The sequence below is a fragment of the Pithys albifrons genome, chromosome 20 (assembly GCF_047495875.1).
Source record: "Pithys albifrons albifrons isolate INPA30051 chromosome 20, PitAlb_v1, whole genome shotgun sequence".
NCBI lineage: Eukaryota > Metazoa > Chordata > Aves > Passeriformes > Thamnophilidae > Pithys > Pithys albifrons.
The window spans coordinates 2559679-2583573 of record NC_092477.1 but is presented as its reverse complement, the minus strand read 5'-3'; the positions used below and the strand labels follow the sequence as shown (position 1 = coordinate 2583573).

The following is a 23895-nucleotide window of genomic DNA, read 5'->3' as shown; positions in this document are numbered from 1 at the left end:
ACTGAGGATGTGTGTTGTTCAGAGGTTCTGTTTTAACTGGAAATTTTGGTATGCAGAACAAACCTGCAGACCCCGTTTTATCCCCAGTCTGGTGTGGTTGTGCCTGGAGAAGCCCGTTTTACTCAATGTCCGGTGCGCCTGCACCTCCCATGGCACGGGGAATATCCCGACCCCGCACAGACACCGTGGTGAGAAGGGCAGAACGAGACCCCCAGACCTGCCCCGCCCGCAGCCGGAGGCTCATCCCGGGCGAGCTTCGCACCGCCCGCCCCGGCGGCACTGCCGAGGGTGCCGGACCCACCGCGGCCCCGCAGCCGCTCCCGAGGGACAGCGGGACATCTCCGTGCGAGCGTCGCCCGCAGCCCCGCACCGGCCGCGCTGGGGGGGCTGTGCCGCAGCGCCCGGGGCGGGCGGGGGTCCCGGGGGCGGGCGAGGGGCGGGCGCTGCGGCAGCGCGGGGCGGAGCGGAGCGGAGCGGGCGGTACAGCACCAGGGAGAGCGCCCGCACGGCTCCCACCGCCCCGCGCCGAGCCGAGCCGAGCCGGGCCGGGCCGGGCCGCGCCGAGCCCGCATGGGGCCGCGCTGAGCCGGGCGGGCGGCCCGCGGGCCGGGCGGGCGGGAGGGCGCGGGGGGCCCGGCGGGCTCCGGGCCGCCCGTGGATGAGCACCATGCGACTGCTGCTGCTCGCACTCCTCTTCTCGTCCTCCTTCGCCCGCGCCGGCTGCGACCCCAAGATCGTCAACATCGGCGCGGTGCTGAGCACCAAGAAGCACGAGCAGATCTTCCGCGAGGCGGTGAACCAGGCCAACAAGCGGCACGGCACCTGGAAGCTCCAGCTCAACGCCACCTCCGTCACCCACAAGCCCAATGCCATCCAGATGGCCCTGTCCGTCTGCGAGGACCTCATCTCCAGCCAGGTACCCCGGGACGGCCACCCCTCCCCGCCCCGTCCCCGCAGGACTCCGACCCGCCGCCCTCCGGCCGTGCCGAGCCCCCCGGTCCGCGGAGCCCCCCGGCCGTGCCGAGCCCCCCGTGCGGGTCCTGCCTCGAGCGCGGGGCGCGCTGCCCGCATTGCAGCCTTTATGTAAGCGCGGCCGGCTGCGCGCTCCGCGCTCCCCCCGGGGCACCCACGGGCACCCGCACACACCATGGGGCACGCACGGGCACCCGCACATGTCCCGGGGCACGCACGGGCACCTGCACACACCATGGGGGTCGCGCGGGCACCTGCACACACCATGGGGCACACACGGGCACCCGCACATCCCCCGGGGCACACACAGACACCCGCACACACCATGGGGCACGCACGGGCACCCGCACATCCCCCGGGGCACACACAGACACCCGCACATGTCCCGGGGCACGCACGGGCACCTGCACACACCATGGGGCACACACGGGCACCCGCACATCCCCCGGGGCACACACAGACACCCGCACACACCATGGGGCACGCACGGGCACCCGCACATCCCCCGGGGCACACACAGACACCCGCACACACCATGGGGCACACATGGACACCAGCACATTCTCTCCTGGTACGCACGGGCACACACACACCTAGTGGGGTGTACAAGGACACCCACATACACCTTGGGGCTCTCTTGGCCACCCCTGTACACTGCAGGGCACACACAGACATCCACATACTCCCTGGGGCACTCACGGGCACCCACACACACACACAGGTATGCATGTGCACCCACATACACTCTGGGACACACATGGGCACCTGCACAGCCCATGAGATGTACACAGACACCCGCACACACTCCAGCACAGGCACACCCCCCAGGGCACACATCAGCTCACACCCTGGGGCACACACGGTCTCTCTCACACACACTCACACACACACACGCCTCTGGACATGCATGCTGGGGTGCACACGGGCACCCATGGACACCTCAGGGCACACAGAGGCTCACACATGAAGCCCAGGCACACGCAGACTTGCACACACACACAGGCCCTCATGCACAGAGTGGGTGCACATGCATGTCCCCCCACTACCGTGTGTGCAGAGAACAACATGTATGTACACATAGACCACACACAGCCATGCCATGGGCACACACAGGCACACACAGGGCTATGTGTGCACATGCTATGAGCACACATGGGCATCCACACATTGTGGGAAGATGTGGGCATAGGGAACACCATCTGTGCACACTTACTGTGCACTCACACATGCTCTGGGAATGCCCACGGTCTGTGCACACACATCCCATGAGCACACATGCATTGCTGTGCAAACACAGGCACACACTAAACATGCATGTCTGCACTCATGCCAGTGTGCAGGCATGCTGTGCCACAGGCATGCACACATCCATGTGCACACAGGAGCACACACTGCACCACACACACACATAAAACTGCCCTGTGTGCTCTGCAAACACACACACACAGAATGCTTCATGTACACCACACACACACACACACACACACACACAGAATGCTTCATGTACACAGTTCACACACACAGAATGCTTCATGTACACCACACACACACACACACACACACACACTCACGCAGGTCATACACTGCTGCACCCCCCATGGCACACAACACCACAGACCCCCCCCACCACACAGTGGTGCACACCAGCACCCCCACTGCCACACACACCCAGGGCACGGGCACTCGGCAGGGATTGCAGGGACACAGACACTGCACACCCACTGCCACACACACCCAGGGCACGGGCACTCGGCAGGGATTGCAGGGACACAGACACTGCACACCCACTGCCACACACACCCAGGGCACGGGCACTCGGCAGGGATTGCAGGGACACAGACACTGCACACCCACTGCCACACACACCCAGGGCACGGGCACTCGGCAGGGATTGCAGGGACACAGACACTGCACACCCACTGCCACACACACACAGGGCACGGGCACTCGGCAGGGATTGCAGGGACACAAACACTGCACACCCACTGCCACACACACCCAGGGCACGGGCACTCGGCAGGGATTGCAGGGACACAGACACTGCACACCCACTGCCACATACACCCGGGGCATGGGCACTCGGGAGGGATTGCAGGGACAGAGACACTGCCACACACACCCAGTGCACGGGCACTCGGCAGGGATTGCAGGGACACAGACACTGCACACCCACTGCCACACACACCCGGGGCACAGAGACACTGGGCACAGCCACACAGACACGGTGTGTGCTGCGTGTGAATGTGCACGCAAGCACAGTATGATCCCCTCTGTCTACATGGCTTGTTCTCAGCACACCAGAGCGGGCAGTCCCAGTCCTCAGCGGTGGTGGGTGCCCGGGGTGCCCTGGGGAGCCTGTGGCCCAGGCTCTCCACCTCCCCTGCATGTGCTCTGGGTGCTGAGCCCAGTTACCAGCCCCGGTCCCCCCAGTCGGGTCCTTCAGGGGGACAAACAGGCAGGTACAAACCCATCCGCTCCTCCAACACACCCACACACATGCAAAAAAGTCTACATGGACCCATGTGCGGGTGCAAACACACCCCCAAATTGGAGGAAAGCCCTCACACACAGAGAAATGCATGTATGCACCCAGGCACACAGCGCCAGGAGGGGAGGGGGCTGGAGGTGCAGATCGGAGCGGAGCTGACACCTTCTCGGCTCAGCTTCCCAGTGCGGAGGTGGAGGGTGGCCGGAGACATCCCTTGGGGGTGGCCAAGCCGGGCGCAGCACGGGGTGTGCCAGATCCCGCTGTCCAGCAGCAGCAGGAGAAGGCTCAGGCGGGTCCCTCTCTGAGCCCAGGCTCCATTTGCTCCTCCCGGCCGGCGGATGCCTGTGTCCATGCCACCTCTAAGCCTTGTCCCCATGGCAAAGCCCACGGAGCCCTGCACTGGTGCTGGCGCATCCCTGCGGAGCGGTGGGATGCGGGAGGAAGCCAAGTGGGGCGCAGGAAGGGCTGGCGATGCTGTGGGTCAGGGTGCTGGGAGTGGGCGCTCTGTCCCAACACCCAGGGGTTCTCCCAGCCCCAGGGGCTCGGGGCTCGTCCACCCTCGGTCCTCTCTCGCCGAGGCTGTGCCCGATCAGGGGGGCTGCGAGGCAGAGGAGGGGCTGGGAGCCCGCGCATGTAAAATGGCTCCCGTCGGGCAGCTGCTGTGCGGCACAACACAGCACATCTCTGGCCCCCACACAGCCCCCAGCCTCTGCCCCCAGAGCCTGGTCCTGTCCCAGGGCCGTGCCCCAGCCCTGCTGGTGCAGGTCCTTGCCCACTCCATGTCTGGAAGGCACCGGGCATCTCTGCACTGGACATCCCCTCCTCCTGCCTCCCCAGGACCCCCCAACTCCCTCCCTAGCAATTCCTCCCTTCTCCCACCGCAGTCCCCAGCCCCTGCCCCAGCTGCCTCTGCATCCCAGCCAATGCCAGGCAGGATCCTGCCTCTTCCCCCCAGACCCCAGGTCCCCTTCTCCAGACATGCTTCATTCTCCTCTCCAATCCTGGCAATCTGTCCCTCCAGCCTGGGCACAGAGCACATCCTGGGGCTCGGCATGATGCTTGGGGGAAGAAGTATTATTTCCTCCCAGATATCAAAGTCCTTGAACCGATTCACCCTCGCGGCAGACCTGTCACAAGCTGATGACATTCCTTGAGCTGTGAAGGGGCATTAGTGTAACAAAGGGCCCCCCAGGGATTACCCATCTCCTTCTTCTCCATTTGACACAAAATAGGATCCTTCTTGGAGACCAAAATCCCAGCCCTGCAGCAACAGCAGGATTTTGCAGAGATCCTCCTTCCCCCTTTAGGTATAACCCAGTCCCTTCTCCCTGACATGCTGAGGGCAGATCCCAGCTCCTGCCCCCAGCTCCTGCCCCCAGCTCCCTCATTCCTGTGCCCAGGGCCAGATGGCTGGTTCACTCCCTGGCTCTGCGCTGCCGCCGCAGTCCCAGCTGACCACTTTGTTTGTAATAGTCCTCAGAGGGGAATTACAACTGAGTATTAAATGTGTGGTTACAGAAATCGCATTACACAGTGTGACTGTAAGGGAGATGTTTCCCTTTAATCTGTAATCCATGGAAGTTATTAGTTTAGAGAGTGGAGCGGGTAGGCACGGCATTTCCATTAGGATATAACCCTGAGCAGACCCATCACCTCCAGCCATGGCACAGTCCCTGCTTCCCTGTTTCCAGTTATCTCACTGCTGTTACTGTGCTAACATGGGGCTGTTTAACACTGCAGAAAAGAAAAGGAAAAAAAAATCACACTCGACAGCCGATGTGCTCCTATGAAATAATGTTTGTGTCGTGTATCCTGTCCTGCAGGTCTATGCAATATTAGTTAGTCACCCTCCTGCTCCCAACGACCACCTCACACCAACACCTGTATCATACACAGCTGGCTTCTACAGGATCCCTGTCATTGGTCTGACAACACGCATGTCTATATACTCCGATAAGGTAATGATGCATGTTTCTAGCCTAGTACCTCATACATGTGCTGTAAATCAAGAGTGCCCATCAGGAGGGTTAATGATGTCTACACTCTGTCTGTCTGTCCATCCTCTACAGCTCATCCTGCAGCTCCCTCTCTCTCTCCTGCATTCCCCACTACATTATTTTTTCGCAGCTGCCAGTGTTGACCTACATAGTGCTGGATGATTTCTGCAGTGCTGCTCTGCCAGGCTGCTGGGCTCGCTGCTCTTCAGCCAAGCAAAGGCATGAGCTGGCTCCTGCCCTGCTCACTAGTGACAGTCAGGAGGTCCTGGGGGCTCCACAGGTGCAGGGGGCCCTGTGGAGGGGCAGAGGGATCCTATTAGAGCCTGTACATTGGGCAGGAACTCTCTGTGGCTTGAAGGTTGTTCATTTACATTCACTTACCTGGGTTAATGTGATATTGGTAGGGAGATAACAGAATATCCTGAGGCTTCACAAGACATTCAGTCTGGCCCGCACTCAAGACAGAGGTTCACATTCCCATGTCTCAAACCACTGTCCCTGTGGGAACACAGAGACTTCCAGACTGGATGAGGGTCTGGGGGCAGTGCCCTGGCCTGGGCAGTGAGGTGCTGCCCTGGCCCTCAGCTCAGAGTCCATCTGGCAAACACACCTGGTGATTAGTGACAGCAAAGGGAGGAGCTGAGCAGAGCCAGGACATCCACGTGCCCTTGCAGGATGTCATCCAGGCACACGAGCTCAGTGGGTGAGATAACCCTGTTTCGAGGCACGAATCGGCCTTTGCTTGGAAAATGTGAATATTCACAAATGTAAATGTTCAGTGTAAAAATAGTCACTCCGCCTACATGCTAAATGAAGGCAAATTTCAGGAGGGAGGAGCAGAGGCTCCCAGAGATGCACCAGCAGCACTGCTCAGCTGGAACAGCAGCAGGTCTTGGCATCTCCCAGCAGCAAAGCCATGGTAGGATGGTCAGCAAGGCAAGACCACAGCAGTGAGGGTGGTGGTGGCTGGTTGGTCTGGGGACCTGCATACCCTGGCAGAGTCCCACCAGGCATGGTTAGATGGAAAGGGGTGGCAACAGAGCTGGCAGAGCAAGTGTGGGCAGACAGTAAACATGCAGGGGGAATTTGTTTCATGCTGCTGTGGGGCAGAGGTAAGTCTGATAGAAACATCACTGAGAGGGACCTTATCACAGTGCCCATGATGCAGGGAGAAGGGACCTTGCACACTGTGGGTCCCACTCAATCTCTGCAGGGTTGTGCTCACCAAAGCAAACAGGCCTCCTGTCCACAACACAGCCTTGTTGTGGACAGCTCCCAAGGGGCTGGGAGCTGACCCAGTAGTCTCTGTTTCTGAAAGGTTTTCCCTATTTAAAATGTTTTCTGCAAATCTGTCTCATAAACCCCACCTGAATCACTTCAGGGCTGGAGGAGTGATCCACTGCCACAGTGGTGACACAGTGCAGTGACAGGAGTTGCTCTCCATGGAATATTTTGGGGAGTCCAGCAAGTGCAGGGCTGTGGGCTGCACTTTTCTGGCAGAGACTGGGCATGGAGACCACACTGCCTGTACCAGGCTCGTTGCACCCATCTGAGCACTCCTGCCTGTCTGGCCTCGTGCTCAGCCCCCTGCCCACCAGGGCAGCCAGAGGTGGAGCCTGGGGGCTTGGAGCTCTCTGCAGAGGGGGAAGAGGCTGGCAGGAGATGGGGCAAAGTGACTGGGTAAAGGAGCAAAGAATGTTGAACAGTGGAAGGGGCAGCAAAGGTGTGAGTGGAGTGGGGGACAGAGGGGTGCAAAGCTCTGCACACCCCATGCAGGACAGGCTGCCTCAGGTGACACAGGGACATTCAGCTGTTCCCTTTTTGGTTCCCAGTGATCAGCTTGTTTTTTGGTTTTTTTTTTTTAAATTCAGTAAATTATATCTTTCAGCTTAGTTTCTATGGAAACAAGCTCATAAGATCACTTTGTATGTACGCCCCTGATTGGTTTTGAAGCATCAGGCAATTTTAGCTAAATTTCACATGGGTTTGAAGTGGAGTTAATTATGGTCCTCTCAAGGCTATACTGCCAGGGGAAGGAAGGGTAACCTCAGCATAGACAGGTTTGCCCAGTACCTTTTGATGCTCCCAGAGCATCTCCAGTTGAGCACAGAGGTCCATGAGCTGTAGCCAGTCTACCAAGAAAGGTGCCCAAGGGATGTGAGATTTATTGCTCTCAGTCTCCAACCATTTGTTGTAGAAGTGGTACTGCAGTCATCAAGCTGAAGGCTCTGGCTTGGCAGCCTTTGGCCTCCTTGTACATACATCTTATAAAATCACTGCCTGTTCCTTCACCAAGACCCTCACGCCATCCAGCACAGTCCTGTCTGTACAGTGAGGAGTCTCTGGAAACCCAGTCACCCCTGAGTGAAGTGAACAGAGAACTGGAGGAGGCAAGGGGGGGTTCTCATGGTAAAGTGATCAGAGCAGTCCCCATTGTCGTGGTGTTCATCCCTATGGAGAGTCCTCCATGGAGATCTCACAGACTGAACATTGCCAAAATCACACTCCAAGCTTCCTATGTTGGGCCCCCTGCACAGACAGGCTGGACTGTGCCTTGGTGCTCCTGTTCCCACGTGTCTTTGGGGGTGTTTATATCTCCTTTGCATCTCAGCTGGAAAAATGAGATGATGCTGACATCTTGGCAATATGAGAAATATGAGAGGACACAGAGATTGTGAGAGCAAAGCTTGAGGGGAAATGCACAGCTCAGGAGTCAGGAAGGTCTGGTGCTGTTCATCACCACCATGTACACCACAACTATGTGGTGGGGCTGAAGGGACATCCTGGGTGCCAGAGGTGCTGAGCCCCACACCATACCCTCATCAGAGAGCTATTGCAGTGCAGGATCAAGGGGGTTTAACTGAGACTTGCTCTGCTGGTGAAAGAGATAGAAAATGGAGTTTAGTCATCCTGCACTTGGAGCTATTTCAGTTCCAGCACCTGGTCCTGGTAGTTGAAATGAAGTGAGGTCTGTCTCTCTCATTGTCTCTCTCTCTCCATCTTTGGGGTGGCTTTTCCCTCTGGTTCCTGGTCTCAGAGTAACCACTTCATGCTCAGAAGTGAGTTACTGCTCACTGATATTTTTCTGTATTACTGGTCTCACTAGCAACCCATGATCAGTGACCTTGTTAGTCAGGGTGGGAGGCTGCACTGGAAGTGGGAAAAAGTGATTCCCCTTGAGCAAGGTCAGGATCAGGACTCTTTCACCTGTAAGCAATGACTGGAGAGGCAGGTTGGTGTAACATAGAGATGTTTGCCCTGGGAATGGACAGCACAGCCCTGAGCTGGGCAATACAGCCCTCAGCAGGACAGCACAGCCCTCAGAAGGGCAACACAGCTCTCAGCTGGGCAGCACAGCCCTCAGCTGGGCAGCACAGCCCTCAGCAGGACAGCACAGCCCTCAGAAGGGCAACACAGCTCTCAGCTGGGCAGCACAGCCCTCAGCAGGACAGCACAGCCCTCAGAAGGGCAACACAGCTCTCAGCTGGACAGCTCAGCCCTCAGCTGGACAGCACGGCCCTCAGAAGGGCAGCACAGCCCTCAGCAGGGCAGCTCAGCCCTCAGCTGGACAGCTCAGCCCTCAGAAGGACAGCACAGCCCTCAGCAGGGCAGCTCAGCCCTCAGCTGGACAGCTCAGCCCTCAGAAGGGCAGCTCAGCCCTCAGCTGGACAGCTCAGCCCTCAGCTGGACAGCACAGCTCTCAGAAGGGCAGCACAGCCCTCAGCTGGACAGCTCAGCCCTCAGAAGGGCAGCACAGCCCTCAGCAGGGCAGCTCAGCCCTCAGAAGGGCAGCACAGCCCTCAGCAGGGCAGCTCAGCCCTCAGCTGGACAGCACAGCTCTCAGAAGGGCAGCACAGCCCTCAGAAGGGCAGCACAGCCCTCAGCTGGACAGCTCAGCCCTCAGCTGGACAGCACAGCTCTCAGAAGGGCAGCACAGCCCTCAGCAGGGCAGCACAGCCCTCAGCAGGGCAGCACAGCTCTCAGCTGGACAGTACAGCTCTCAGCTGGACAGCACAGCTCTCAGAAGGGCAGCACAGCCCTCAGCTGGACAGCTCAGCCCTCAGCTGGACAGCACAGCTCTCAGAAGGGCAGCACAGCCCTCAGCTGGACAGCTCAGCCCTCAGCTGGACAGCACAGCTCTCAGAAGGGCAGCACAGCCCTCAGCTGGACAGCTCAGCCCTCAGCTGGACAGCACAGCCCTCAGCTGGACAGCACAGCTCTCAGAAGGGCAGCACAGCTCTCAGAAGGGCAGCACAGCCATCAGAAGGGCAGCTCAGCCCTCAGCTGGACAGCACAGCTCTCAGAAGGACAGCACAGCCCTCAGCTGGGCAGCACAGCTCTCAGAAGGGCAGCACTGCCCTCAGAAGGGCAGCACAGCCCTCAGAAGGGCAGCTCAGCCCTCAGCTGGACAGTACAGCTCTCAGAAGGACAGCACAGCCCTCAGCTGGGCAGCATAACCTTCCGCAGGGCAACACAGCTGTCAGCGTGGCAATACATCCCTCAGAAGGACAGCACAGCCCTCAGCAGGGCAGCCTGGAACATTCCAGAGCAGAGCTGGGCAGTGCAGTGATAGCCCAATGGAGCCCAGTGATCCCATTCAGGAGAGCTCTCCACAGGCTCTCAGGATTCCAGCTGGGACGACAGAGCAACCCCACCAGCCCACAGTGTCATTCCTCTGAAGTGCCACATCCCTTCCTCTGTGAACTGCGGGGAAAGGCAGACAGTGCATTTGAGCCTGAGCTCCCCCACTGAAATCCCTCCCTGCACATGTCTGAGCTCTCTCAGAGTTATCTCGGCTCCCTCCCACGTCCACAGCCATCACGTGGGGCAGTGGGCAGGCTCCTTCCAAGGGCACATTGGCCAAGGCTTCTTTTTCATACTGAGATTTTTACTAGATTTTCCAGAGCTATCTAAACTGGGTTCTCTGTCAATCTCTTTGAAACTGCCCAGGCAGCTCATTTTGGGAGTGAATTGCCCACTCAAGCCTTTGAGGCTTTAATTTTCCTCTAATTTTCTGTAGGAAAAATTATTCCATCAGCCATGGACCATGAGCAGGAATGAGCCCTTAGGCAGACAGGAGTGAGAAGACAGCAAACCCTTCACTCATAGCCCTGTACATGGTCCTGGTGTGGACACTCACACACTGCCTGGTGCTCCCAGCCATGCCCTGTGCACATCCCCTACAGACACGAACTCCATCACCAGGCACCCACAGAGGCATCTTCCCCAGGCAGGGCATGGCCATGTGCAGACTGTGCCCAGGGATTCCAGCACCCAAGCGGTTTCCCTGCAAGGGTACCTGTACCCACATGCTTTCTGCACAGACATTTGTGCATGCACAGAGCCCTGGCTTTCACACACACACATGATTGGCTCAAACAGCTTCAGTTTGTATCTACTTGCATCACCTGTGTCAGGACAACTAATAATTTTCAGTTCCCAAGTCTTGACCTCAGATAGAATCGTCATAGAATCCTAGAATAATTTGTGTTAGAGTGAACCTTAAAGCTCATCTCATTCCACCCCTGCCATGGCCAGGGACACCTCCCACCAGCCCAGGTTGCTCCAAGCCCCATCCAGCCTGGCCTTGGACACTTCCAGGGATGGGGCAGCCACAGCTTCTCTGGGCAACCTGTGCCAGGGCCTGCCCACCCTCACAATTAAGTCCCCAAATTATAACCATGCTCTCTCCCTGTGAATTTTGTCCCCAGCCCCGTGGGCTTCTACTGAGCTTGGAGGCCTGGATTCCACCCCAACCTGTACTCACTGAGTTTTGGCAGGAATGGAATGAAGTGAGGACACCCAGGGCTGAGCACCCAGGTTTGGGTGGGCTATGGGGAGCTATTGCAGGGAGCTGCTCCTCAGCTGGTGTTGGTGTCAGTGGTTCCCACACTCACATCCAGCCCTCCCAGCACGCCCAGAGGAGAGCAAGGGATAAGAGCTCTGCAGAGCATCTTTCAACTGGTGATTTGTAATGAGGAGCATTTTTCCCTGTGTGTCTGATCTGAGGGGAGTGGGTGATGACCCATGAGAGCTGAGTTTGAGCACTTGGAGCAGCAGGGCTGGAGCTGGTGAGTGGTGCAGCTGAGATCAGTGAACACACTGAGCTGTTTGTCTCACAGAGGTTCTGCAGAAAAAAAAAATCAAAGCAGGTATTTTTTAACAGTTATTTGCCTAAAAATGTGCTAATCAGGATGAATAAATCTTTACATCCACATACTCTGCAGTACAGCCCATGTGTCCATGTCCAGGAGAGCTCTGTGCTGGGTTTCAGAGGGATTTGCCAGAGACCTGCAGGATGTCACTGTGTGCTGGGATGGGTGTTATGAAGTTGCAGGTTCCCACCTGCCTCTGCACGTCACAAGTTGGACATGTGAACCTTTGGGGGACTCTGCTTTCATTTTCCTTGGGTGTTGCAAGGAAGCTCAGGAGTCCCAGGCGCTTCCAAAGCTGAGCACAGGCTGTGAGTGCTCATCCTGAGATCTCAACTCAGAATTTGACATGAATTATTCATTATCCTATTTAAAAACCCCAATTCTGTACTCCAAAAGCAAGCCCATGACCCTTTTGACACCACCTCAGAAAGCAAATTTCCCTGAACTGTTAAACCAAGTTGCCCTCAACAAAATTGTTCATCTGAACCCCGTCATATGTAGTTACAATATTTAAGGAAGCCACAATCAGCTCAAACACCATTTTTACAAGCTAGTTGGGAAACTAGAAAATCATTTGGTGTGATATACTGAACTCTCAAAGATTTTTTCATTTCAAAAAGCAATTTAAAGGATTTTGTTCGAATTTTGATTTTTTAACTTGTATTTTTCTGATGGTGTTTTTTTTTTTGCTGAGGTTTTGTTTATTTGTTTTGGGGTTTTTTAATATTAGCTTTTTTGTTCTTTTTTACAGCTCTTTTCTGATTTTTTTTTCCATTTTCATTTTCCCTGGATTTCCTTAAAGCAATTAAAAATGCTCAGGGGCTAAAAATTTAAAATGCTCAGATCTATCTTGTGCACACCTGGCCCAATCTCTGGAGCAGTCCCTGGAAATTTCTGGGCATCTCTGCTGACTCCAAAGACATCTTGAACACTGTGTTGGTGTGGAGACTGTGGTTGTCCTTCCATTGTTTGTCCCTGTGGGACTTCTTCACAATCCCATGGATTAGGGCTGGGCTTATGGGGTGAGCTGCATTTCTCCTGTTCTTCCTGGAACTGGGAATGTTTGTACAGTCAGACAGAACTGTAGCTCTGAGGTGCTCACTGTGGCTCTCCTGTTTTGCTTCTTCCTTTGTTTAAACATCCACAGTTCTGTGTCTCAGTAACCAGGACATGTTCCCAGTGCTTTGGTGGTTTTGCTGCCTCCATCGTTCCCATGTGTTGGGCCAGGGCCACAGCAGAGGTTTTACACTATTTTCTGTGCATTTCGTGGTTTGGTTTGACATTATCACTGTGTTGAGTGTGAGGACAAGGCTTTATTTGGTGTGTCTGTTCCTTCTGTGTGGGGCCATGGGGGACATGATGCCTTTTCCCTTCCAGTGTGAATTAGTTTGGCCCATTCAGGATATTTCTGACCTGTGCTGGATCTAGTCTCTGGAGAAGAAGGTTTGGACAAACCCTCTTTGATCCAGACAACCATCTCAGCCTTAAAGAAAGAAATATTACAGTGCTTTCCTTTTTGTTATCTCTAGTTCAGACTTCTGCCTCATTCCAGCACGTAACTGGGTTGTCAAGTAGGTCCATGCTGAGCATGAGCACTTTGACTTTCTAATATTTGACTCTAGGGCCTTTTGGAAAAGCTGCATTTGTTTGAGAGCTCTGTCAGCTACAGCTTTTGGTCCGATTGCTCCCCTAACAGTGCTGTGCTTAATTAGGCTGGAATTGCTATTGGACAATCACCCAACCATAACGATGTCTTTAACCAAATCAGAGAGGTCAGCTGGGATGTGAGTTCAGAGCTGCCTCCTCCTGTGGAACAGGCTGACCTAGAAACAGCCAGAAAGCATGTTACAAAAGTGCTTTTCTGAACTTCTCTCATGGCAAATAACTAATATATAGCTGCCTGTACCTGTCTCTTGGCACTCTGTGAACAAATTTGATTTTTTTTTTTTTGCTCTCCATTGCTGAGTAACGATTTGGAAAAGTCAAGAGGCAAGGCTGTATTTGCACTGAACATTGCTGGCCCTTTGTGGCTTGATAGGCTTTTCTTCACTGTGCATTTATGGACCACAAAGCAAAAACCCTCTTTGTCATGCTATGGATTAAGCACAGAGAGGTACGAAATCATAGCCAAGGTTTGCTTCTCAGCCAGAAAGAGGGAGAGCAGGTTAGCACTAGAGGTGTGCTCAAGGTGGGCAACCCAGAGGTCTTCCTAAAATGGCTTTGTGATCGCAGCCCTGTCCCTGCAATCCTGACTGACAACCCCACAGCATGTGTTGAGCTCTTATTCTTCCTTGCAGAGCATCCACCTGTCCTTTTTGCGCACGGTCCCACCATACTCTCACCAGGCCAATGTCTGGTTTGAGATGATGAGAGTCTTCAACTGGAATCACGTCATTCTGATAGTCAGTGACGACCACGAAGGTCGTGCTGCACAAAAGAAGCTGGAGACCCTCTTGGAGGAGAAAGAGTCCAAGGTCAGTTCCTGAACATTGTCTTGTAGCTTTGTTTAAGCAACAACAAAACTAGAAGTCTTGGGCTGTTGTTTGTATGTAGATTTCTGTATGTAAAACACCTTTTCTTTCCATTGTAACATGGCTAACATGCTTAAAGCATCAACAGTGTCTGACTAGTACCTGACAGAACTTTGTACTTTATTCATTTCACTTGCTTTGCCATGGTCAAAATCTCCTACATGTAAATCGACTACAAAATGAAGGGAAGGATAACCTGGAGCTCTGCAAATGCCTCGCCCAAGATTCCCACCTAAGGAGAGGACCAGTCGCTCAGCTTAGGGAAGCACCTGCCCCCTCACAACCCCCCGGGGCCAGGCAGACCCAGCAGTGCCAAACCAGCCCCGAAAAGCAGCTTCTGAATTGGCTTCCCGGGGCTCACCTTAGAGGTGTAGGAGGGGCTGGGTGCTGCCCCGAGGGGTGGAGCCCCCTCTGCAGAGCTGTCAGCCTCAGGCTGACGCCCTGTTCCCATCTCCATCGAAGCACATGCCAAACGTTGCTTTCCTGACACCCATCGCTGTTGCCAGAGGGCGGTTGGGGCTGCGGGAGCGGCTTTGTGGAGGAGGTGCACTGCACCTGCACTCAGGGCCAGCAGGGAGCAGGCAGGAAGGCAGGGGAGGTCCCGAGCCTGCTAGAGATTCAGGAGGACAACCAGAGACCTGTGGCGTGGAGAGAAAGGACCAACCAAGCATTGTACACAAGCAGGAGAGGAGAACACGGGAGCTGTTTGGCTGCAATCTGGAAGGCAAGGAATCACCTCCTGCCCTGCAGGGTGAAGTCCCAGCACGTCCTCTTGCCTGGGGCAGGGTGAGTCCACCTCAGATGTGCAGAGACTGAGCCCATCCAAGTCTCCAGCAGCATCAGGCCAGGAACCCGTTCGGGGCTGTTCCCTCCTGGGCCACAGGCAGGGACCTCAACCTGCCCTTCTCCAGCCTCACCAGCTGGACCTTTGGCAGTCAGGCAGCAGCTGAGGAGATGTGGCCATAGACACTTCCCATGCTTGGAGTTGGCGGTTGAGATGAGATACCAGAGCAAGCAGCTGGCGACTGCTCTTCATCCCCTCCCTGGAGGAAGGGCTGGTGCAGGGCTGTGGGCTGGCACAAGCCACGCTGAACTGGCTCTTGCTTTTGGCAGTGATTTCCAAGAAGTCTCATCCTTGTTGCATCCTAGGCCATTGTGAGACACTAAAGTGCCACCAGCCATTGTGGCATCCTCCTGCTCCAAAGCCATTTTTCTGCTGGGTAACAGCAGAATATATTTCTCCTCAAAGCCTCTTCCCAGCAGAATGTCACTCACCCAGGGAGAGCCATTGCCAGTCTGTTGTCCCTTTCCTTGCATCTTTTGATTTCCACTTTCTGTTTTCCTGCAGTTCCTGTGTGTTTCCTTTTGCTGTTTTCTCTCATGCCTCTACTCCCTGCTTGCTCCATGTGATGCTCCCAGACACAAGCTGTATTTCTTCTTCAGTCTGTCCATCTTGTGGCAAAACTTTTAGATCTGGAACTTGACAGATGGGGAGGGTGGTCTGTCCTCAGACCTGCCCCACAGTGGCACTGCATCTACATATGTCTTGGTGTCTCCTGGCAGCCACTGGGCTGCTGCAGATGCCTGGGCCACTCCCCAGCCTGGGGCACCTGCACTGTGGTGGAAGGTCACCTTGTCTTCCCCTTGGGTGTGCCACTGAATTGTTTCTTTTTCCTTTGGAAAAAAGGGCAAACAGACAGGTCTGACTGGTCTTGAAGCTGGTAGATATCCCTCTGGGTCTTTACTGTCTTCATCAATTTCTTCTTCTAATTTCTCTTCTGATCACTGATGTGCTGACTCTTCGTGCCATGAACTGGTACCATGGGCCCTTCCCAGCCTCCTTCTGGGGAGGGAGCAGGTACAAGACCTAATCTCGACCTCTTGAAGTCTGGATCACAGTCCCTGAGGACCTGAGGGACCTGCTCTGGGTCAGAAACTCACCTGCCCACCTGAGCTCTTGGACTGGCACTGTGTCCCCCAGCGTCTGCACTGGCCCTGGGTGTCACTCAGGCACCACTGTGTGGGTTTGCACTTCCACCAGCACTCTGATCCCAGCACTCAGGCCATGTTGGCAGCCCTGGCATACCCATGGGCTGGCCTTGTCTTACATCTGTCAGCAGTAACTCTACTGCTCCGTCCCAGAGCAACTCTGCTCATTCACCTGGGCAGGCCAGCAATGCTGCTCAGCCTCAGCAGTGAGGTCTGAACACTGAAATCAGTCTGTCCAAATCAGAGGTGGCAGGTCCCTGGTGTGCTGGCTCCCTTTCTCTGGGACAGAGGCATTCATGGAAGTGGCAACTTTTTTAATGAATGCTGGAGAACATGGTGGAAAGGGAGCTTTTAATTTGTGGGCCCCTGTGTGAAACATGGGCTGAGGAGCTGGGGAGGGCTGCAGGACCACATTTTGAAAAGGGAATAAAAGGGAGACATTGCTAATCTAGTTCTTGAAATAGGGACAGTGACAGGGAGAGGTGATCAGGTGCCAGCTTTGCTGCACCCAAGACTCTGCTGACCAGTCCAGACCAAGGTACATATCTCAGGCACACAAAGTGATTCATGGCTGGAGGCTGCAAGACGAATAACCAAGTTTTTGGCTACATTGACTAGAGAAATGACCAGTGTCCCATTACTGGAGAACATTCATGCTGTCCTGCTGCACCTCTGTACTCCTTGGAGGCACTTGATACTCCAGGTCTCACTGCAATCTCAGCGATCTCTAAGAAGCCGCTGCAAAAATCCTGGCTCTGGATGTCATCAAAAGTGAAGGCAGACCTGGGCTCTGAGCAGATTTTGCCTCCTCAGATTGCCTTGCAAGGATCCAGTTTCTTTGAACAACAAAAAACCTGTTGGGCTGCACCCAAGAAGAAAGCAAAGATCACACAGCTGCACAGAAAGGAGACCTGCAAAATGTGCTGCCAAAGACTGGCCTGAGTGCTCAGGAAAAGGCAAGCTCTTTAGTTTGAAAAGCAAGACACAGAGATAAGACCTGACTGTCTAAGGAACAACGTGGGAACATGAACCCTTGCACTCCAAGGGTGCAAAAGATCTAGTTCCTGGCAGGGACCTGTTGCCATTGCTATAAGGTTCTGGAAAAATGAAGATCAGCATAGAGCTATGTCCCATACACCATACACACAGATCAGGGATGTTCAACTGTGGTGGGGTGGGGTCAAGAAGAAGAGGTCAGATTTTGTCCCACCAAAACCTGTGAAGCCCTCTCCTGAAGGCACTGTCAGGTTGATGTCACTGGCCTGACCACAGAGGCTGCTCCCAGGAAGGTCCACGGGGCTCTTTGCACTGTGCTGCAGGGTCAGAACTGCTGAGAGCAGAGGCTGTTGGTCCTCAGCACACTGCCTAGAGGAGAGGAAACCTCCACAAGTAGGTTTCATACTCTGGACTCCTCTGGGGCCAAGCAAAAGAGGTGGCTCAGGCAGGAGACAAGGGGAGGAACAGGCTCTCTGCTCCTGTCCCTCATCTCCAGGGTCAGTGCATGCTGTCCTGACTCCCACTGTGATGCTCTGGTCAGCAGCATGGAGACCACCAAGCAGAGAGCCCCACTAGCCACAAGTAGAGCCAGGTTATGAGCATTATGGTCTCAGGTAGCTGCACCTCACAGGGCCACCCATGTGCTGCAGAGCCTTGAGGTGCCCTTGGCCCTCCCCAAGCACAAGGTAAAAGCTGCAATGTCATCCCATGATCACCATTGCTTCATATCGCCACGCTTTGAGCCAACACGGGATGTAGAGAATGTTATCTTTCTCTTTTGGATGTCAACAGAGCTCCCAAAGGCTGCTCCCTCCTTTCATGGGGTGAGAAGTTCAGCTGAGACACCTCACTTGCTGTGAACTCTCTGAGGGTGAACAGGATTGTAATGCTCATAGTGACTCTAGTATTGCTAATACTCTTAACTGTAACAGTTTGCCTTTATCCAGCGCTTTCCGTACACAACATTTTGTCCTTTACTTCCACAGTAATTCCATGGAAACCCAACCACTTAGGCCCTTAGAGATGCGTAGATTGTTTCTGAGCTTAAGATAAAAATTTCTTGCCGAAGAATTCCCCAGTCCCACAAGGGAAATGCAACTGCATCGCACCAGCTGTGACCCTCAGGCTTGCTCTGTGTGCTCTGGCCTTGCACCGTGACCTCCCGTGAGAGCTGAGGCACTCTCTCTCCTGATAGTGGTTTTTGCGAGCTCCAGCGTTATAGAGACCCTTTAGCAAACAGTGGAGGAGGAGGAGGTGGATGTTGGATTGCTTTACTACACGTCATTTTCAACTGTTTATAATATTCTTCTGTGTCTACATATTTTCTCTGTGCACATTATTCATCAGAGTAAAAAAAGGAACTATGAAAACCTCGACCAACTTTCCTATGACAACAAGCGAGGACCCAAGGTATATATGCATGGAAATGCACGCCGCCCACCAACCTAACTAGCAAATGAAAAGTAGCCACAGCCACCAGAAAAAAAATAAAAAAATAAAAAAAAAGAGAAAAAAGTGAAAGAGAAAAAAAGAAAATAAAAGAAAGAAAAAAAATTTCATGACTATGTTTCTTGGTAGCACGTTTTTATGTTGAGATAGTTTGGTTTGGACTTGAGAATGGAAACTTAGCCAGCTGATCCTGGAAGGATTTCTTTTTGAAACATGCATGTGAACCAGTAATTAACTTGCAAGTTTTTGGTTTTTTTTTTTTGAAAAGTTGAACCAACCCCCTTTCCTCCCCAAAGGAAACGGTTCCTTGGTGTAAGTTGTTCACTTTGACTCCTAAAGGTTAACCCTGTGCAATATGTTTTTTTTCATTTCCCATGTTTTTGAAAAACAACACTCGTTTGAGTTTTCAATTGCATTTCAAAGCCTTTTTCTCTTTCCTGTACAATGCACGCCTCTTTTTGGGTCTTGATTGACTTCAGTTTGCATGCACAGTGCAAAAAAAGTAAAAATAAAAAAAATAAAAAAACAAAAAGCCAAAACCTTAAAAAAGAAAGGAAGGAAGGAAAGAAAGAAAAGAAAGAAAAGAAAGAAAAAAAGAAAAAATAACTATAACCAATCTTATTTAGCAGACTTGTGCAGTTTAATGAATTCTCTTGACCCTTTTCTAGATAGCATGGCTCTCACCACCAGTCCTGGGGCTCCCACACTAACCAGCTTTGCTCACACTAATCACAGGCTGAGAAAGTGCTTCAGTTTGACCCTGGAACGAAAAATGTGACCTCGCTGCTGCTGGAGGCGAAGGAGCTGGAGGCTCGGGTCATCATCCTCTCTGCCAGGTAAGGCAGTGCCATCCCTGCCCTCCCTGCTCTGAGTGCCTCACTCTCCCCTCTGCAATTCTGCCCAGCACTGAAGTCGAAGTATATTTGGGGGGTTTCATCCTTCCAAGGAGCCTGAGAGAAACAGGAGTTGGGGTGAAACAGCAGCCAAGCCCCTCACAGCCACTCACTCACTCCCCCAGCAGTGAGTTCCCACAGACAATCAGAAGGGAAAAACTACAGAAATCCTGGGCTGAGATAAAAACAGTTCAACAGGGGAAGGAGAAAGCAAAATCTATACACACAAGCAAAGAAAAACAAGGAATTAATTCACCCCTTCCCAAGGGCAGCAGGTTGTTCAGCTACTATCAGAGAGCAGGGCCCCATCCCACAGAACAGTGACTTGGGAAGACAAACTCCATCACTCCAAATGCCCACCTCGTTCCTCCTTCCCCTCCACTTTATGTACTGACCATGCTGTCAGATGGTTTGGAATACCCCTTGGGTCAGTTGGGGTCACCTGTCCCAGCTGTGTCTCCGCCCAGCCCCCCATGCACTCCCAGTTTCCTCACCAGTGTGGCCGTGTGGAAAGCAGAAAACGTCTTGGCTCTGTGTGAGCTCAGCAATGACAAAATACACTGTATTATCACCCCTGTCTTCAGCACAAACACAAACACAGCCCCACAGCAGCCACTGGGAAGGAAATCCACTCTCCCCAGCTGAAACCAGCACAACCCCACACACGGATGTCCCAGGTAGATGGTGGGTGCTGTGCTGTGCTGGACGTGCTGCTGGCCCCAGACCTGGCAGTCACCAGTGTGGTTGAGATGTCTGTCCTACACAGTGTTAGCAGCTGCAGAACCAGCTGCAGTTACTGATGGCGTGTCCTGGTGCAGTTGTGCAGGAGGGAACTCTTATTGCCCCCACGCAGCATAAGGCCTGGGACAGATGTGCAAATGCTCAGCAGTGCTGGGTGCTGTGGGATCAGATGAAGCTGGGAGAAAGGTTCCCATGGCATCAAGAAATTAGCTGTTACCCAGGGGAACCAGCTGTCAGAGAAGGGCTATCTGGGGTTCTGTCTTCCCTGGCACTGCCATCCTCTTGGGACCTGATACAGGAGTAAAAGGGCCATCCAGCACCTGGAGCCACATTGCCCTTCCCTTCATTAAGCCATTGGAGAGTGTCCAAAGGAGGGACATGGAGATGGGAGAGGGCCTGGAGGGGCAGCGTGTGAGGGCACTGAGAGCACTTGGTGTGTTCAAGTGAAGGAGATGAGACGAAGGGGAGACCTCAGTGCAGGTACAACTTCCTCAACAGGGACAGAGGAGGGGCAGGCACTGAGCTCTGCTCTCTGGGACCAGGGACAGCACCCAGGGAATGTCTGGAGCTGTGCCAGGGCAGGGTCAGGTTGGATCTCAGCAAAAGGTTCTTCCCCCAAAGGGTGGTGGGCACTGAGCAGGCTCCCCAGGGCAGTGGGCACGGCCCCAAGGCTGCCAGAGCTCCAGGAAGGTTTGGATGATGCTCTGGGGCACAGGGTGTGACTTTTGGGGATGGTTCTGTGCAGGGCTGAGGGTTGGACATGATGATCCTTGTGGGTCCCTTCCCACTCAGCATATTCTGGGATTCTGTGATTCTTCTTGTTGCAGTGAGGATGATGCAGCCACAGTGTACAGATCAGCAGCCATGCTCAACATGACGGGCTCGGGCTACGTGTGGCTGGTGGGGGAGCGGGAGATCTCGGGCAATGCCCTGCGTTATGCCCCTGACGGTAGGCACCTGCCTGAGGCACCCACCCCGCTGCCAGCCAGGCTTGGAGAGCCTGCACAGAGCCAGGACGAGTGGCCCCTGCTCCCCACAGGGATCCCTGGGCTGGGGGAACGTGGTGCCATGGTGGTCCCAAACAAGTGGAGGGTCCCACATGTCTCTTGCCACTCCCTCTGCCTGCATGGGGAGTCAGCAGTCCAGCAGCCTTGGCCACACTGCCATACCCCAAATCCACGTCACTGGGGTTTGCAAGCTGACCATCACCTGGGGAAAGGCTTGGTCAGGACAATGGAGATGGAGCACGGAGTGTCAGTGGTCCATGTAGCTGTCCCCAGACTCCTCTGGCAGGCAGGATGGTGCCAGCCCAGGGTCACTGCCCCTGCCTGAAGCTCAGACAACTCCCCACTGCATCCAAGGGCCCCCAGCCCGTAGCCAGGTTCTCCCCAAGCCCTGTTCATGGGAACAAAGCTGGAGCAGCCAGCAGGCCCAGCAGTGCTGACCTGCCTCCCCTCCTCTCGGGCAGGAGTGATCGGTTTGCAGCTCATCAACGGGAAGAACGAGTCTGCCCACATCAGTGACGCTGTCGCTGTGGTGGCCCAGGCCGTGCACGACTTGTTTGAGAAAGAGAACATCACAGATCCACCACGGGGCTGTGTGGGCAACACCAACATCTGGAAGACAGGACCCCTTTTCAAGAGGTATTTGGTACAGGGTCCTGCTGGAGAGAGCAGAGGACCTTCTGGGGGAGAGCTGGAAAAGGTGGGAGCATGTGGAAAAGGTGGAGGAGGATACAGTAGCTTTGTTCAGTGTATCTGCCACTAAAGCTTTGGGGCATGTGGCAAAGGGCTGACTGATTCTCCTGCATGATTTGGATGTAAAGGCTACATGTTTCCTAGAAAACTATCCCAGTCATGGGCTCAGGCAACAGTTCCCAGTTTTTCCAGGCTGTTAGGCCTGGCACCTATTCGAACCCATGCTGTCCTGGGCAATGCATGGGCATCTGGGATGTGTGGGCAGGGAATGACTCTCAGAAGAAAAGATCTGGGGGTCATGGTCTCCTCCAGTCTGGATCTTAATTCCATGAAGGAAAGTGGGAGAGAGGAAGTTTTCTGCTATATCAGGCTAGAGGGATATTTCTGTCAAATTGGAACTCGGTGTTGTGAATGCATTTCCTGCTGAATATTCTAAGGACTGTGGCATGGGTCAGCATGCTGCAAGCAGGGCTTGGTGACAAGAGCCCTCCATGCATGGGACAGGCTGCTCTTGGCTGTAGCAATACTGGTGCTGTGGATTTGGGTATTGGGATCTCAACAGATGAGAGCATGTGTGTGTAGGGTCTTGCTGCCACGGACAGAGGGACCAGCAGAAACTGCATGTATTTCCCAGAACCCAATCTTTGTGCACATCACTGCAGGTGCTGGAGCCACAAGGGCCTCTTCTGCAGGCTGGACTGTGGTACAGCAGCAATTCCCTGCAGAGTTGGGTTCTGCTGAGCTTGGAACCTTCACAGCCTGAAGTTTGTTTTAGAAATATTTCTGGCATCCTCTGCAGTGACGCAGTCTTTGACATGAGCGAGTAAAAGTTGTTCTCCACAAGTGGCTCAGGCAATTGTCCTGTGTCTGCACTATCATCTTTCCAGCATTTAGGGGCTGTTGCCCCCTTGGTGATGTATGTGAATGCCTGGGGCACTATGTAGGCTGTGATGAGCTGGTGCCAATCAGAAGCACCACGAGTGGTGACATGGACATAGCTCCCAAGGGATACCCAGTGGCAGGTGTTCTTGGGTGCTGTGGGACAGATCATTGCTTAAGGTAATGGGACTGATCTGCTGAAAAACAAGGGGCAGTGACAGCAGATACAGTAATGAAAATTCAGGAAAATTACTCCATCCACCAGGAGGGGATGACCACAGGTTTATGAACAGACCATAGGTAGCCTTGACTGGACTTCCATAGGATAGTGTGCATATGGCAGGTAACTGAGAGAAAGATTTGCCTTTCTGATGCCTTCTCAGGTGTCCCAATGACCACAGCAGGTTTCCTAGGTTGTCTCTGCTGTGTTTCTCCCCATAGAGTGTTGATGTCCTCCAAGTACTCGGAGGGTGTCACTGGCCGGGTGGAGTTCAATGAGGATGGGGACAGGAAGTTTGCCAACTACAGCATCATGAACCTGCAGAATCGGAAACTGGTCCAAGTGGGGATTTACAACGGCAGCAATGTATGTACAGGCCTGTCCTGGGTGGGACGAGTGTGTGCTCTGGGGTGTCTGCCTATGGCCTCATGTCTTTCTGCTTCCTCTGTCTCCAATCACAGGTCTTGACCAATGACCGGAAGATTATCTGGCCAGGAGGGGAAACCGAGAAACCTCAAGGCTATCAGATGTCCACCAAGTTGAAGGTAAAAGCAAATGGCCTTAGGAGTTGGCAGGTCTCCTCAGCTCTCTGTGTGCCAGGCCATGACTTCATCTGTCTCCACCTCCACTGCTCCTTTTGCAGCCTCAGCAGCTTTTGCAAACCCAAGGCACCTCAGAGAGGATAGAGCAGAGCAATAGAAGGTACTGGAGGGTGTTCAGAGCACAACTTTCAGCTGGAGTCAAACTACACAGAGTAGCAGGGATCCTTTGGTTTGGAAAGAGACAGATGGGAAGGACATATGAGACAAAACAGCAGTGAAAGGATGGAGGGACAAGGTGTTCACCATTCCTTGTGGCTTGGGATCCAGAGGCCACCTATCACAGGTT

The 23895-nt window shown here is 54.0% G+C and overlaps 1 protein-coding gene across 18 annotated transcripts in view; it reads left to right on the top strand.

Annotated features, from left to right (window-relative positions):
• The first annotated feature begins 463 nt into the window (after window positions 1–463).
• Window positions 464–23895, top strand: part of GRIN1 (glutamate ionotropic receptor NMDA type subunit 1) — a 42617-nt gene continuing 19185 nt past the window's right edge. For 14 of the 18 annotated variants that reach the window (XR_011699507.1, XM_071574663.1, XM_071574661.1 and 11 more), the window contains exons 1-9: window positions 464–916; window positions 5284–5418; window positions 13910–14086; window positions 18476–18538; window positions 19313–19413; window positions 21039–21160; window positions 21680–21854; window positions 23229–23373; window positions 23469–23552. Coding sequence is in view for 17 of the 18 variants with exons in the window: in XM_071574663.1 (XP_071430764.1) it covers window positions 659–916; window positions 5284–5418; window positions 13910–14086; window positions 18476–18538; window positions 19313–19413; window positions 21039–21160; window positions 21680–21854; window positions 23229–23373; window positions 23469–23552 (1260 nt within the window). In the remaining variant the exon portion in view is untranslated. The remainder of the gene's footprint in view (window positions 917–5283; window positions 5419–13909; window positions 14087–18475; window positions 18539–19312; window positions 19414–21038; window positions 21161–21679; window positions 21855–23228; window positions 23374–23468; window positions 23553–23895) is intronic. The other 4 variants (XM_071574667.1, XM_071574662.1, XM_071574660.1 and 1 more) reach the window with 1 other exon arrangement.